The following is a 14,025-nucleotide window of genomic DNA, read 5'->3' as shown; positions in this document are numbered from 1 at the left end:
AGTTAAGATGTGTTTGGTAAAACTTATTACTTAACTATTTAAGCAAATTTTAAGTGAATTATATTTAACTTAAGACTTAATATTTAATTTTTACTTTAAGTATTAAGTTTGTTAAATAAATTTAATTTAAAGTGTATTTTAAATCATTAAATTGACATATTTATGATCGATTATAATTAGAGTAAATAAGATTAAATAACTATGGAGGTTGTAAAATAATAAAAGAAATCATGGATGTGAGTAAGACAAATTATGGTAAAAAGATAAAATAAAAATGCGAACTTAAAAATAAATTAATTATTTTTACTTATTACTTAAATTATTTTTTATTTTAAATCATATCATTAAATTATTTTATAAAATATACTTAATTTAATTAATGACTTAAATTAAATTATTAAATCAATTTAAATTATTAAATTAGTTTAACAAACACCCACTTAAAAAACAACTTCTAACTTATCTCATGTCAACTCAAAAGACATAAAGATTTTGAATATTAATATTAATACAAGGTTATTTAACCACGCTTATTTGGACGTGCTTTTAATGTTTTGTTTCTTTTTCATATAAAATATTTAAACTTTTATATAAAATATATCAACTCATCTTATGTTTTTTAAAATTAAAAAAATTTTTAAAACTTGAGGTGGTTAAAATTAAGTGAAATTTTGTTAATAATTTATTTATTTTTAAATAAATTTTAAAACATTATTTTTTTAGATAAATTGTAAAATGTAAAGACTTATTATATTTGATATAAAACCTCAATTATAGGTTTCATACTTTTAAGTTTTGTTCTTAATATGTTAATGAAACGTGACAAGTCATTAATTTTTTAAAATCACCTTACTTCTACCATCATTGTTATCATCTTTCTAGGTGGCAATTAATGATTTTGATTAAAACAAATTTTTATATTTAATAAATGGAATCATTTTTATCATATTTAATCACCATTTTTCACCTACCTAATGGCCTATTTAAAGCAAACCAAAAGCTTTTTTATTTATTTTTAAGTTTAATAAAAACTTTTATTTCTATCATGCTAATTTTATTTAAAGAGCTTATAATTTAAACACGAGAATCAATAACGAAGTTAAGAAAGTGTCGTTGTTGTTGTATAAGTTTTATTTTGTCTTATAAAATATATTTTATTTATTTAATAAAAAGTTTATATACATGAAAAACATTTTAAAATTTTTCTATTGAAACATGGGCCAAAAAATTTAATGTATTTATTTATTTTTTAATTGAATTGTGTCATAGAAGGTTGGTTCTATTGCCATAGTCTTCTCATATATAAAATTTGAATAAGTCTAAATTTATTAAATTTTTTTCAAAAAAATATTAAAATATTTGAAGCCTATCAATCCTCTAAGACAAAGATCAACAGAGCCTCCCTCGGATGTACAACAATTTGAAGGGTTTCTTACATGAGACCGGCTGTGAAAAGTGTATTGAATAATAAGGTGGGTGAGAATGGTTAGAACATGATCACACCGACCAGCACGCCATGCTCAATTTCTATTGCTCACCGCTCACGTGGTCTTAAATTCTTAATATGTACAAAATACAATTCTAAATATAAATTTGATCTTAGCTGTTGCCCTAATGCCCTCCCTGCTCCCCAAATGTGACTGCACAGTGTTACACTAGACGATTTGACAAGTAGACAATTAGCCAACAAAGAATATAAATCCATCACCCATGTGATCCCCCGTATCCATGTGACTTCCCCATAAGCCCATAACCAACCATCGCTATCGTATATTTATAATTTTGTTTCAAGAATTGAATTGAATTGAAGGGAGTAATCATTTTGGATTAAATAACAAATATTTGTTTGATATATATACATGCCTTAGGTTTCAAGTTTCTCTTCCTTTTTCCCACTTTAATCAAACCCTTTTGTTAGGGTCTCTGCCTTTTTTTCTTAAGGATAAAAAAGACAATCTTATCACTCCAACACACTTTTTAGTCAATAAGACTGAGTGAAGGAAGTAAGGGCCTTTGAAATTTAGCTCGAATCATTATGCTTGCCCATCCATATATTGATTGTTGCCAGTAACAAACAAATGTATGCATAATTATTTCTTCACATTAAAAAATAAAATAAAATAAAAATTCATGTTATATTCTTAAGGTTAAAAGTATTTTTGAGACTCATTTTTATTTTTACACATGGTAATTTATTTGTATTCCATGGAATCTCAAAGTGGTATCCTTATTCCCTGTGAAGAGGGCACAAGGAACTGTTTGTCGGCTGCTGTCACTTACAGATATTTGTGATCTTTTTTGTTTAATTTACACACACTGCACACATATCCCTGTTTGGATAAAAAGAAAATTAGGATTTTTTTTTTCGTTCTAATTCATCCTATCTTTGAATATGATTAGAGACTTTTACATTTTGCATTAAAATTTTACGTATCCTGACAATTTTACAGTGTGGTAAATTAAAAAAGAAGGGAAGTAAAAAGGAAGGAAGTTTGATTAGGAGTAGGAGAGGATTGAGAATTCACCGCAGTACAACTAAACCCAAATCCAATCATTTGTAAACTAAGGAAAAAATAAACGACATTAAAAAAGGGGGTGTATTTAATAATGGTCACAGATGGCATATGGGTTGCAAAGCGGGACAAATGTCTGCTCCAACCACTAGCCAGTGTTTCGGTTATTGCATGTTTCTAATTTTTATTTTATTTTTGAATGCATTTATATAAGAATTTCCTCTCTCTCTCGCCATTACCTTTCAATTTTTGAACTGTACCAAAGAGGCCCTGAACCCTAATAAAAGCAGCTTGTCTTCAACATTCTCTACCCCCTTCCCTCTCTTTCTTTATTTCTTTTTCTTTTCTTTTGTTGGGGCCCTCTGTCTGCAAGCCCAGCAAACTCAACTGGGTCATTATTAAATCTTCTCCAAGCAGCAACAACCCCATTCATCAACACCGCCTTCCCCCCTTCTTCCCTCTTCACTCTCGCTATCCCCCCATCCCGTCTGGGGTTATTGCTTCCCTCACTGAAGTCTTTTTCATTTCTGGGCCTGCTCCACATGGCTCTCTCTCCCATAGGCCCCCGCTTTTGGCTGCCTTCTCACTTTCTCACTGACGAGGATACTCTCATGGACAAGGAGAACTTCAACGACAACGGCGCCAATCCTGTTGGTGCTGAGATTCATGGTTTCCCTAGTGAGTTTCCTTACGAGTTTGACTCCTTTGGGTCTTCTTCTGCTCTCAACTCACCCGTTGAGTCTGTGATGAGTTCCACCGAGACTGAGAGCGATGAGGAGGATCTCCTGACTCAGCTGAAGCGCCAGTTGGCCCACTCCACTCTTCATGACACTCAGAAACTCGCTCCTTCCTTTTCTTCTGAAAATCAAGAGGTAAGATTTGGGGCTTCCGGTTTTTTTTTTTTTTTTCCTTAAACAGAGTCGACTTTTTGGTTTCTTGATTTCATGAATCAGAGGGCTGATTTGGGTTTTGTGTTGACTCAGAAAACGTGGGTTTTATCTGGTTCGCCCCAATCTACTCTGAGTGCTGTTGGAAACTGGTCTGGTCGTAGCACCGTGTCTAGCAATGGAAGCCCGAATGGTCGATCTCGGGTGTCTTCGCCCCCTACGACGCCGTTAAGTGAAAAAACGGACGCCTGGGATCTCATATATGCAGCGGCGGGCCAAGTCGCAAGGTTGAAGATGAGCGGCGACGGACCCAAGTACCAACAGGGAAGAGGACTTCTTGGCCCCCCTCGAAACCCCATGCCGGTTCCGGCACAGCCGGCAAAGAACGCCAACACTGGCTTCTACTCTTACCAGAGTCTGTCTAATAACATTTCACAGACGAGTCAGGTAAGCTATTTGAAAGTTTCTCAACTCTTTTGTTTGGGGAAATGAGGCTGACCACCTGTTTGCTTTGGGGAAAACCGGGGAAAATAAAGGGAATTAGTATTTTGAACTTCAGGGCCCCCCAAAGTTATTTAAAATTTCCGAGTTTCCTGATTTCTAATGGAACTGAGCATTTGCTTGCGTATGTTGTTTTTTTGGCAGTCTCAGCATATCAGACAGGAGCAAGTGCTGAAGCAACAGTGCTCTGTTTGGGGAAGAGAGGCCAAAGAGGCTTGGTTCTCTCAGCAGCAGCAGCAACTTCAGCAGCAGCAGCAGATCCATAGCCGAAGGAGTGTTGGACTTGAGAGTGGAAGGTGTGGGCGTCCTCTAGGGTTGCCTCCATCTGCATGGCCGCCTCTGCAACATCAACATCAGCATCAGCATCAGCATCAGCAAAGCAGTTCGGGTATGAGGGCTGTGTTCCTTGGTGGATCTGGCCTAAAAAGGGAGTCAGCTGGAACCGGTGTCTTCTTACCCCGCAGATTTGGAAATACTTCCGATTCTCGCAAGAAACCAGGTATTGCCGTGTACATGCCTTCCCGGGCCTGTTAGGTCGAGAAATCGCAGAAAAGGACTTGGAAACTTGGGAACTTGTTCTCAGCAAGTTACTTGGTTGCAAGATTTCAAGTTTTCGGTTCCTTTCCATTCTCATAGCAGCCAAGTGTTGCATTACATTTTTCATACTTGAGATTGGAATTCTTGGCTGTTGGGTACTAATATTTTCGTCTCATTTTGTGCCATTAGGCTGTTCTACTGTTCTTCTTCCGGCAAGGGTGGTTCAAGCCCTGAACCTCAACTTCGAAGACATGGGTTCTCATTCCCAGCCCCATTTCAACGGAGGTGTTGCCCCAGACTATGGTAAAACCCCACATCAATAATCATATGGTGGAAGCCTGTTGATTTACGACTTACTCCGTACTAATTTTCTTGGGTTTAATTAATTTGCAGAAGCTTTAATGGCAAGACGAAATGCCCTCATCTCACAACAAAAGCGAAATCTACGGCCAGAAGGGACAATGAATCACGAAATACGCCTACCTCAGGAGTGGACGTACTGAGAAGAGCTGGCCTCACTTGGTCACTGATAGGGTTGTTTGTCGGAGAAAGGAAGTAAAATATAAAAGAAAAAGGTAGGAAAGTTGTAATAGTGGTTTTATAGGAAAATTCCATTTCAAGGAGAAGAATGTGAGTGTAGGTAGAAGAAGAAGAAGTAATAAGAATCCAGTATTTTTGTGGGGATGATTGCTGTTTTTGTGGCTTTACCTTAAGGAAGAAGAACAACAACAACAAAAGGGGAAATAGAAGTAGGAATTGAGGAGGGCCTTTTTTTTTTTGGTTTTCATTTGGGGTTGTTGCAATAAGTGGGTTAATATCTTTTGTTGTATGTGGATTTTGGGGGATCCACTTATGGCTTTTTGATGTTCTTAGTCTTGGGCAGTGTTTTGACGGATATGTATCCACAGCCCTCTGTATCCTCTCTCCCTCCCTCTGAAAAAATGTAATATCCTGTGGCCAATACAAATCTAATAAAAAAGATTTAGGTCCTGTGGGTAAAATTGCCCCCCTTCCCTTCCATTTGTTCTGATTTTTTTACCCGTCCCTCCTTCCTCTACCCATTTTAATAATTGTCTCTGGGTTTTCCTGCATGATATGATATTATTATCGATTCAAATAAAGTGTGAATTGAATTAGAAAAAGCAAAAAATATAAAAAGGAAAGCGTGAGTCGTGAGTGGTGAGTGGCGAGTGGCGAGGTGAAGGGAGTGGTTGCTTAGGGACGAAGCATTAAATGATGGCGATGTGGGGAGGTCTCATGCCGTACGAAGCGTGATAATGTGTGGGGAGTGGGGCGTGTTGGGGGTCGCTTTTTCCCCTCATCGACACTTGCCCATACCTGGCTTCTTAAAAGCAACAGCAACAGGGAGGGGAACATTTTTGGTACCTGTGATCTTGTTGCTCTGCACGATACTCACTCTCTTTGACTGGTCCTCTCCCCACCCTCCCTCCCCTCTCTCTTGTTTTCGCATTATTATACTGTTCTAAACCTAGGTCCATAATGTGGGCAATTATTAAATTACCTCACCCACAGCCATCCTTATTTACATTCAGGCTCTCTCAGGCTCCCTACATCATTAATAATATTTTCATGCTACTTCAATTATTGATGACTATGGTTTGGTGTTGTCACGATTATATGATTGTGTCATTTTTTGACTTATGGTAGCAATAATTAAATTGGACTACTTACTGGTGGCATAATTTTAAGAAATAAAATCAAGTACCATTTCGTTACGTTTTTATTACATATATTTAAAGCTACGTAGCGTGCGAACCCAAAATAAAAAATAAAAAATATTAATAATAAAGAAAAAGGGGAAAAGACTTTCGATTATTTTGGATAAGATATCCCAACTTGGAATAAACATTCAATCACTGCGTTGTCCACTAAATTCCTTTTCTTTCTATGTCATCTTATGCTAGTTGTCTCAGTCTTGGCTCCTTCCCCAACCATCACACTTGAAAATGATCAATTAGCCCATTTTGGTTTCGAATTTTCTTCTGAGCCGACCGCATAGTATAAAATAGTATTTATTGCTCATTTATTTTTTGTATTTATCCAATATATGCTTATAGTGAAAGAATATTTTTATGGCGCTTGACTCATTCCTCCTACACACAATGGATGTCATATTTCCATGCGTACTTGTTGGGTCATTTTAGTACATGCTTTCCACGAATTCTTTGAATGGATTCTTCAAGTATACACAAGTTTAAGGATTATAATTACATGGGAGGAAGTAGAAGAATTAGGTAAACATTTAATTATCTAAGTAAATAAATGAAACCCAGAAAGGAAAAAAAGAGAAAAAAAAAGAAAAAAACAAAAGAAAAGAAGGATGAAAGGGGAAGAAAGTCATGCCTTATATTCCAAGATCCGAGACAAATTGTCAGTAAAGGTTGATTAGAGGATGAAGATGGTCAGGTGTGTTTTGTTTTTCAAGACATTCAAATCAAAAGTGGAGACTTTTATCCTTCGGATTTGGAATTAAATAGTGAACCAAGTACATGCGATTTATTAAAAACCTACGCTCTGGTATCCTAATCAATCCAGTTAGCCTTTGTCCTCACGCCCTAAAACAAGGCGACAGCCTCCTTTTACACTATATTTACCTTCTATATACCATTATTATTATTAATGCCTTGTTTGGATTAAGGTAGAGAGAGAGAGAGAGAGAGAAGGAGAGAGAAGCTTATTCACATGCTGAAGCAACAACCAAATGTAATATTGAAGATGATGATAGATGGGTTGGAAAGTATTCGAGAGTTTGTCAGCAGCACATGGTGTGGGCTGAGAGTTTTTTTATTTTTCCCCAATACATATCACATCGTCTCTCTCAATCTTCTCATTCACTCAACCACTTTCACTCTTCTCTCTTCATTTCTTCAGGCCCATTTCCAGCCGTCAATTACGTTATTTTCTTGAGTATGGACTGGGTATTGTCAGTGGGTATTCCAAATTATACTCCAATGTGTTCTTCATTATTGTTTTGCATGGTACCCCATTTATTTATTTATTTATTTAAATATAAGATTTATGTGAAGGGGTTGATAATATCTTGCATAGTGAGGAGTGAGGAGTTGGTTGAAGGTCAAAGCGTAGGGACATCCAATCATCCTTTCTCATGCTGGTTTTGGACAGCTATATTCCATGTGACCGCAATCATATTCATCTTCTAATCCCCCTTTATTTAATGCTACTTGTCTAATCATACTGCTTCTTATTCTTCTCCTTTTATCAACTTAATTTTCTTACATTTCTGTATATCAATTCATAACCAAAGTTAGTAACCATCAACTTGTCCACGTACTCAAATTGATGTGGCCCATTTCTTCAGCATGCCGGCCTCATTATAATAATGTTAATCAGTTTTTGTTTTTGTAATAATGGCGATAATGGACCAGAGGGGCACTGTTACCCAAATCAAATGAATGGGATTTATTAATTGGACAGGAAAAATGAACAAAGATTATTTGTATGAACCCTGAGCAACTTTAGAAACTGAATTTGCCCAGCTTGCCTAATATGTGGCCCATTTGGCCTACACCTTGAGCTTTCCTTGCTTTCGCTGATTTTGGGCTGACTGGAAACCCTGATTTTCCTTTGGCTGGAAAGTTGAACCTCATCCTCCTAGTAATCATCACACCTAGAGTCCCTTTCCGTGATTTTGAGCTCCTTAGAAGTAATTTGCTCATTTTTGATTCCTTTTCGAAATTTGATATTTGATAAATTTTTAACTATCAATTTAAAATTTTTAAAAATTTATTTAAAGTGATTTTTGATTAATTATTTGATAAGTGATTGTTTCGAAATCCATAAATTACTAAAAATATTATCAAAACACTATTTTTAATCTATATCCGAATATAAAGGATTCCTTTGAATACACTTTTTGATTTTTTATGTTAAAAATTTTAAAATGGGATATAGTAAATTTTTTTAATACCTTAATGTTTAAAAATTATTATATTTTAAATATAAGTCTTTTATTTTTATTTTTATTTTTACATTTTATATAAAAATTATTATTATTGTTTACTTTTTAAAAATATAAGGAAATAAAGGCTAAGGTTCTGTTTGTTAAGAACAATTTTATATTTTTTTATTAAAAAATTAAAAAACACACCTATATAGTTAAAGTACTGTACCTTTGGACCAACTAAAATAAAGTCTTAATTTTAATTTTTTTTTGTCATAACTTAGTGTTTGATATAATAATTCTAAAAAACTATTTTAATATTTCTAATACTTAAATTTTTTTTATCATTTAAGTGTTAAAAATGTTAAATTTTTTTTCTTTCTAAAATCATTTTCAAACACACTCTTATTATAAGAAGATTTCGGATGAAAAAGGTATTTCATAAGACTTTTATTCAAAATGCGTTTAGCTATTAGGAATTTTCTTAAAAATTATTAAAATAATTTTTTTTTTAAAGTATTTGATTTTTCTTAAAAAACATACTTTAAGTGCCATCTCAAATATCATTAAAAAAAATATATTTTAAAAAATAAATACAAAAATATGCCATTTATATCACCAAATTTATTTTTATGTTGAATTTGTCACATGTTATTTTTTACACTGAATTCATTTGATTAAAATGGGAGCACCGTCTCTTAAAAAGAATAACTTCTTTTCTTTTTTTTTTTAATGTTAAATTTGTCTTTTGAAGAAATGACTTCCTTTTATACTGAATTCATATTTTGAAAAGATGAATTTTAATTAAAATCTAATTTAAAAAAGTTACACTACTCTTGAAAAACCTCCAAGAAATAGGGTTATCTGACATAAAGTGGCAGAATGATGTGATCTGTTTGGACAAGTAATAATTTTTTCATACCCGCTTCAAACTAACACCAAAGTAAGCATATAAAAACATGATGGAAAGAAAAAGAAAAACATGAAGTATATATATATATATATTGATGAATGGAGAAGAAAATAGAAGAGGAAAGGGATACAAAGATGAATGGTGTTTTATCCAAATAGGATCATTTTTAAAATTTTAAAAATTGGAGGATATCAGTTTTTAGGTTATAAATGAACCCTTCAGTTATGTTTGGATCCGATAAAATATAAAGAAAAAAAAAAGTGTTAAGGAAAAATAATTTTCTTATGTTTGGTTATCCTATGAAAAATATTAAAAAAAATAAAATATAATTAAAATTAATTAAAAATTAATACATTTTAAAATTATTTGATTTTTATATTGATGATTTAAAATAAATATAAATAGTAAATAAAAATAATTTATTAAATTTTAATCTATTTTTTAATTTTTCTTTACTTCTTTTTTTCTTTATATTTTTTTTCTTCAAATTTTTAGGAAACCAAATATAATCTTACATAATTTTAGGTGCTTAAGTAAAAAATGAAATGTATGATCCTAATGCACCGACGCCTTATAAAGAGATGGTATAAAGATTAACTTAAAACATCATTTTTTTGAAATCTCATCTTTCTTCTTGATTTCCCTTTGTTTTATTATACCTTGGATTACTTCTTTGAAAATCTTCTTAGCCGAACACCTTTAGAATAAATTATTAGTTTCAAATTGAGTTATGTTATCACCAATCGAGATTAATCAAATCTTGTTTTCATTCTATGTAAAGATAAAAAAATTTCAAGAACCATGCGAAGATATTACTTAGCCGAAAGCTATGAAAAAGTTACATGTACTAATATATTATAATCTGAAATTATATAAATTTTATATATTTTCATAACCTAAAATTATATGAGTTTTTCGTTTGTGAGAATCCAAATGTTGGAAATTTTAATTTACTAAAATTATTATTATGATCATTATGATTATAACTCTATAAATAGTAAAAGTTTATTAAAAAATACTATCTCAAGATTTCTTTATTTTTGTTACATTAACATTATTATTTTTTTTATTTGAGAATATCTTATTTTTTTAAACCAACCATTCACAAAACAAAGGGGACTTTTCACTGGCAAGCAAATTGATAACAAGTAGCTTCGTAGAACTTGGGCTGGCCAATATTCCTCTTCTGTAAGGATGACAATTCGGGCTATGTGTGCACTGCCTCAACCACAGTTGGGCCCAGACAGCTGAGCCCAATATGTCCACTGATCATTGGTTCTTGAATAATTCTTATTCCAAATTATATATCAAGTCAGAAAATTGGATTAGGCACCTCAAATATATTTAGACTCAAAATTCAGCCCAGATTGAAACTTTAAATAAGCCCAGCTCCAACCCATTGTTCATTCCAACAATGATCTGGAACGGAGGTTAAGATTCTCTCGATTATTAATTTATTACTTAGGGAATACATAGTTTCGACACTGAGATAGCCCAAAATCCAAAATTAAAACCATACAGTAAACAAAAATCCTCAACGCTCAAGGCCAGTCTCATCAATCATCATTCATGTATAAATTTAAGTGCATTTAATTCTCAACCGGAAATGTCTATGGCCTTGACATCAGGTTTCTTGACCTCTGCCTTGGGAACAGTAATGGTAAGAACCCCATTCTCCATGCCAGCCTTCACCTCCTCCACCTTCACATTCTCCGGCAACCTGAACCACCGCATGAACTTGCCGCTGCTGCGCTCCACTCGGTGCCACTTGTCATTCTTTTCCTCCTTTTCAATGCTCCTATCTCCACTGATATGCAGTATCCTCCCTTCCTCAACCTCCACCTTTACTTCCTCTTTCTTTACCCCAGGAAGATCGGCCTTGAAGACGTGGGCCTCCGGGGTCTCCTTCCAATCAATGCGAGTGTTCGCAAACGACGCCGTTTCTCCGGGAACCGATAGAGCACCGCCGGTGAATGGGAAGTCTTGGAACGGATCCCACATGTCGAACATGTTGTTCCGTCGACCGCCTAAGAAGTTTGGAATTAGAGACATTTTCTGAAAGTTTGTCGCAGGAGAGAGCGAGGGAATTGGAATATTGGATTTGATCTATGAGAAATCAACACCTGTTGCTATGGTACTGGTTGAAGAAAGTTCAGACTCAGATATTTATACGTGCAGAGGAGGGTAATTTCGTCAAATTGTGTAGTGGATTCCAGATGCTTCAAGAAGATAGAGAAGTATCTAAAGAGATTGGATATGAATGTTGTCGCGAGTACTAATATCGGAATACTCGCGATATGGTGTTGCTCGAAATCTCTGGAAAGACGCGGGACAGCTGCAACATCCATCCTTTTGGATAGCAGTACACATGGGCCTAAAGTAGTCAGCCCATGACCATATTCCATAAATCCAAGCCCAGATTACAAATATCTTAAAATGCATCATAAAAGGAAAGAGTATTGCTTTGAGGGCTTTTTGTGAAAATAATTACAATGCAATCCCCTCTTTTCATGTTGCTCGGCTGTATACCTTATTTTAAAAATAATCACTTTTACGAATCATCAAATAATAGCTTAGAGGTTAATTTAAGGTTTAAGATCAAATTTTACTTTTTACTGCTAAAACATAATTATTTTATAAAAAGTGATAAATTTAAAATATAAAAAATTATAAAAATGACTTAAGTGTTAAACTAATTTGGAGACCGCTTGACAATGTAATTAAAAAGTAGTTTTTTGTTTTCAAAAATAAAAAATGGTCTTTAAAAATTCATAATATTGTTTAATTGATATGTTTTATTGTATACTTTTTGAAAATAAAGTGAAATATAAAATAATTTTTAAAAATAAGGATATGTGTTTTTTAAAATAGTTCTGAAAAATAATTTTTAATAATAGTTTTTAGTGTTTTCAGTAATAAAATTATGATTGCAAACTAAATTTCAAAAAGGGTTTTTGGTTTTTAAAAAAACATGTTTGATTCAAATGGTAAAAAACAGTTTTATTAAACAAATATTTTTTTTTTGACTTTATGTGATCAACTTAATATTGTAAATATAACTAATTTTTAAATTAAAAAAAAATTATAGATTTTCATAATTTTAAAATTAAAAATATTGTATCCATTCTTAAATATAAAAATTGCTTTTTTCTTTTAACTTTTTTTACACTATCCACCCATCACCCCTAATTTTCTTTTCATCTATACACTTTCTTCTTTTATCCCTTAAAATCTCTCTCCCTCTCTCTTCTCATCACCTCGATTTCCCCACTCCTCTTCTCAGCAACTCAATCTCCCTAACACCTCTCTCTCTCTTTCCCATATATTTTCTCATTTAAAAATCACCCACGGTCATACATTGCTCCATATTCACCTCTGTTGCCCCATTTATGTCTAGATTGCTGATGATACCAAGTCAACTAAGAATGAATTCCTCCATTGGTTGTGGCAGTAAAAGCTTCTGTCCAGTTGCTAGAGACTGAGCCTTCTTCTTTCCCGCACAAAGGATGTCTAGACACACTCTCTGAAGCCTAAGTCAGGTACTGAAATGGGTAGGAACCCTTTGAGAGAGAGTAGATGAGAGAGCCCTTGGTGTTGCATACCTGAGTTCTCTTTTAGTGGGGTTTTTATAGTGCTAAAGGGGGGAAAACACTGTAGTGCTGAGCTGACGCCTTGACCTAATATTGCAATGATGATTGTGTAGTAAGTAACAAGGCAATTATTGCAATTGCAAGGTAGTTGGTGGCTGTATCAGACGACGCGTTATGACGTAGCTTGCCGTCGTTTCAGCCCGTTGACGGTATGAGACTAGGTGTGATGGTCCACTAATGTAGACGTAAGGATGGGGAGGGTCCCATCAGTCACTCCAGTGTCAGATGACTATCATCTCACATACCAGAGATGATTTGGGGCTATCAGGAAGATGTGGTCCACTCAGTGGGCCCATATGGTTCGGATAGAATGCTCCAAGGGTGCCTCGAAGGTTGTCCGGGCAGTAATGAAGGAGGTAACACGTGGTCTAACAAGGGTACTGTCACGATGCGTGAGGGTACACATGGACAGACACGGGGAGGAAGGTCCCTACAATTGCAACGCTAGCGACATCTTCCACAACCACTATTGTGGCCAATCTATTTTCTCCTTTGGACAAAGAATTTTTTTTTTCTTAAAACCTTTTGCTAGATAGTCAAATGGGATTGATGAGGTTAAATGGATTTGGAGTTTGTTTTAATTCGTTGTATGATGCATCTTTTAAGGGTTTGTTTGTGTTCATCATGTTTTTTATTTTTTGATTTTTTATTTTTTGATTTTGTTTAGTTAGTAGTATAAAAACATAGAAAACATAACTTTGAAAACTTAAACAACAATGCCAAATGCCTTTTTCAGTATTTTTTGTTTTAAAAAATAGAAAATAATTTTTGAAAGCACTTCCTAAATATCCTCTAACTATAAGTTATTTTCAATAATTATTTTTTTAAAAAAAAATATAGAGAAATTTTAAAAATATAAAAAACAAATAAAATTGAGTATGATATCATTCTTTTCCCCTCTTCACGATCCAATACTAAAGAAAAAAAAAATCTTCAAATACGATATTGCTTTGAATTACCCATTTTTAATTTTTTTTCTAACTTTAAAATTTTTCATTAAGCAAATAATTTTAAAATCAGACTATACTTGATACATACAATTTATTAATTTTTAAAAATAATTTGAAAGTCAAAAACCGATTTAATTAGTACTAATAAATCA

The 14,025-nt window shown here is 33.5% G+C and overlaps 2 protein-coding genes across 2 annotated transcripts; one reads left to right on the top strand and one right to left on the bottom strand.

Moving 5' to 3' along the window:
• The first annotated feature begins 2,840 nt into the window (after nt 1–2,840).
• Nucleotides 2,841–5,458, top strand: LOC117928891. Its single transcript, XM_034848990.1, has 5 exons — nt 2,841–3,385; nt 3,497–3,847; nt 4,046–4,400; nt 4,628–4,741; nt 4,832–5,458. Exons 1-5 carry the CDS (start codon nt 3,056–3,058, stop codon nt 4,939–4,941), a joined length of 1,260 nt encoding a protein of 419 aa, XP_034704881.1. The 5' UTR covers nt 2,841–3,055; the 3' UTR covers nt 4,942–5,458.
• A 5,158-nt stretch (nt 5,459–10,616) lies between these two features.
• Nucleotides 10,617–11,402, bottom strand: LOC117928908 (18.2 kDa class I heat shock protein-like). Its single transcript, XM_034849013.1, has one exon. It carries the CDS (start codon nt 11,323–11,325, stop codon nt 10,870–10,872), a length of 456 nt encoding a protein of 151 aa, XP_034704904.1. The 5' UTR covers nt 11,326–11,402; the 3' UTR covers nt 10,617–10,869.
• Between the last annotated feature and the right edge of the window lie 2,623 nt (nt 11,403–14,025).

Source organism: Vitis riparia, chromosome 13, assembly GCF_004353265.1.
Source record: "Vitis riparia cultivar Riparia Gloire de Montpellier isolate 1030 chromosome 13, EGFV_Vit.rip_1.0, whole genome shotgun sequence".
Lineage (NCBI taxonomy): Eukaryota > Viridiplantae > Streptophyta > Magnoliopsida > Vitales > Vitaceae > Vitis > Vitis riparia.
This window is presented reverse-complemented; position numbering and strand designations above follow the sequence as displayed.

Excerpts from the sequence above, each read along its gene's own strand:
- LOC117928908 (XM_034849013.1), bottom strand. The coding sequence starts at position 11,325 with ATGTCTCTAATTCCAAACTTCTTAGGCGGTCGACGGAACAACATGTTC.
- LOC117928891 (XM_034848990.1), top strand. The coding sequence starts at position 3,056 with ATGGCTCTCTCTCCCATAGGCCCCCGCTTTTGGCTGCCTTCTCACTTT. Across the intron at positions 3,386-3,496 it reads TTTCTTCTGAAAATCAAGAG|AAAACGTGGGTTTTATCTGG; the intron begins GTAAGATTTGGG and ends GTGTTGACTCAG. Across the intron at positions 4,401-4,627 it reads CGATTCTCGCAAGAAACCAG|GCTGTTCTACTGTTCTTCTT; the intron begins GTATTGCCGTGT and ends TTGTGCCATTAG.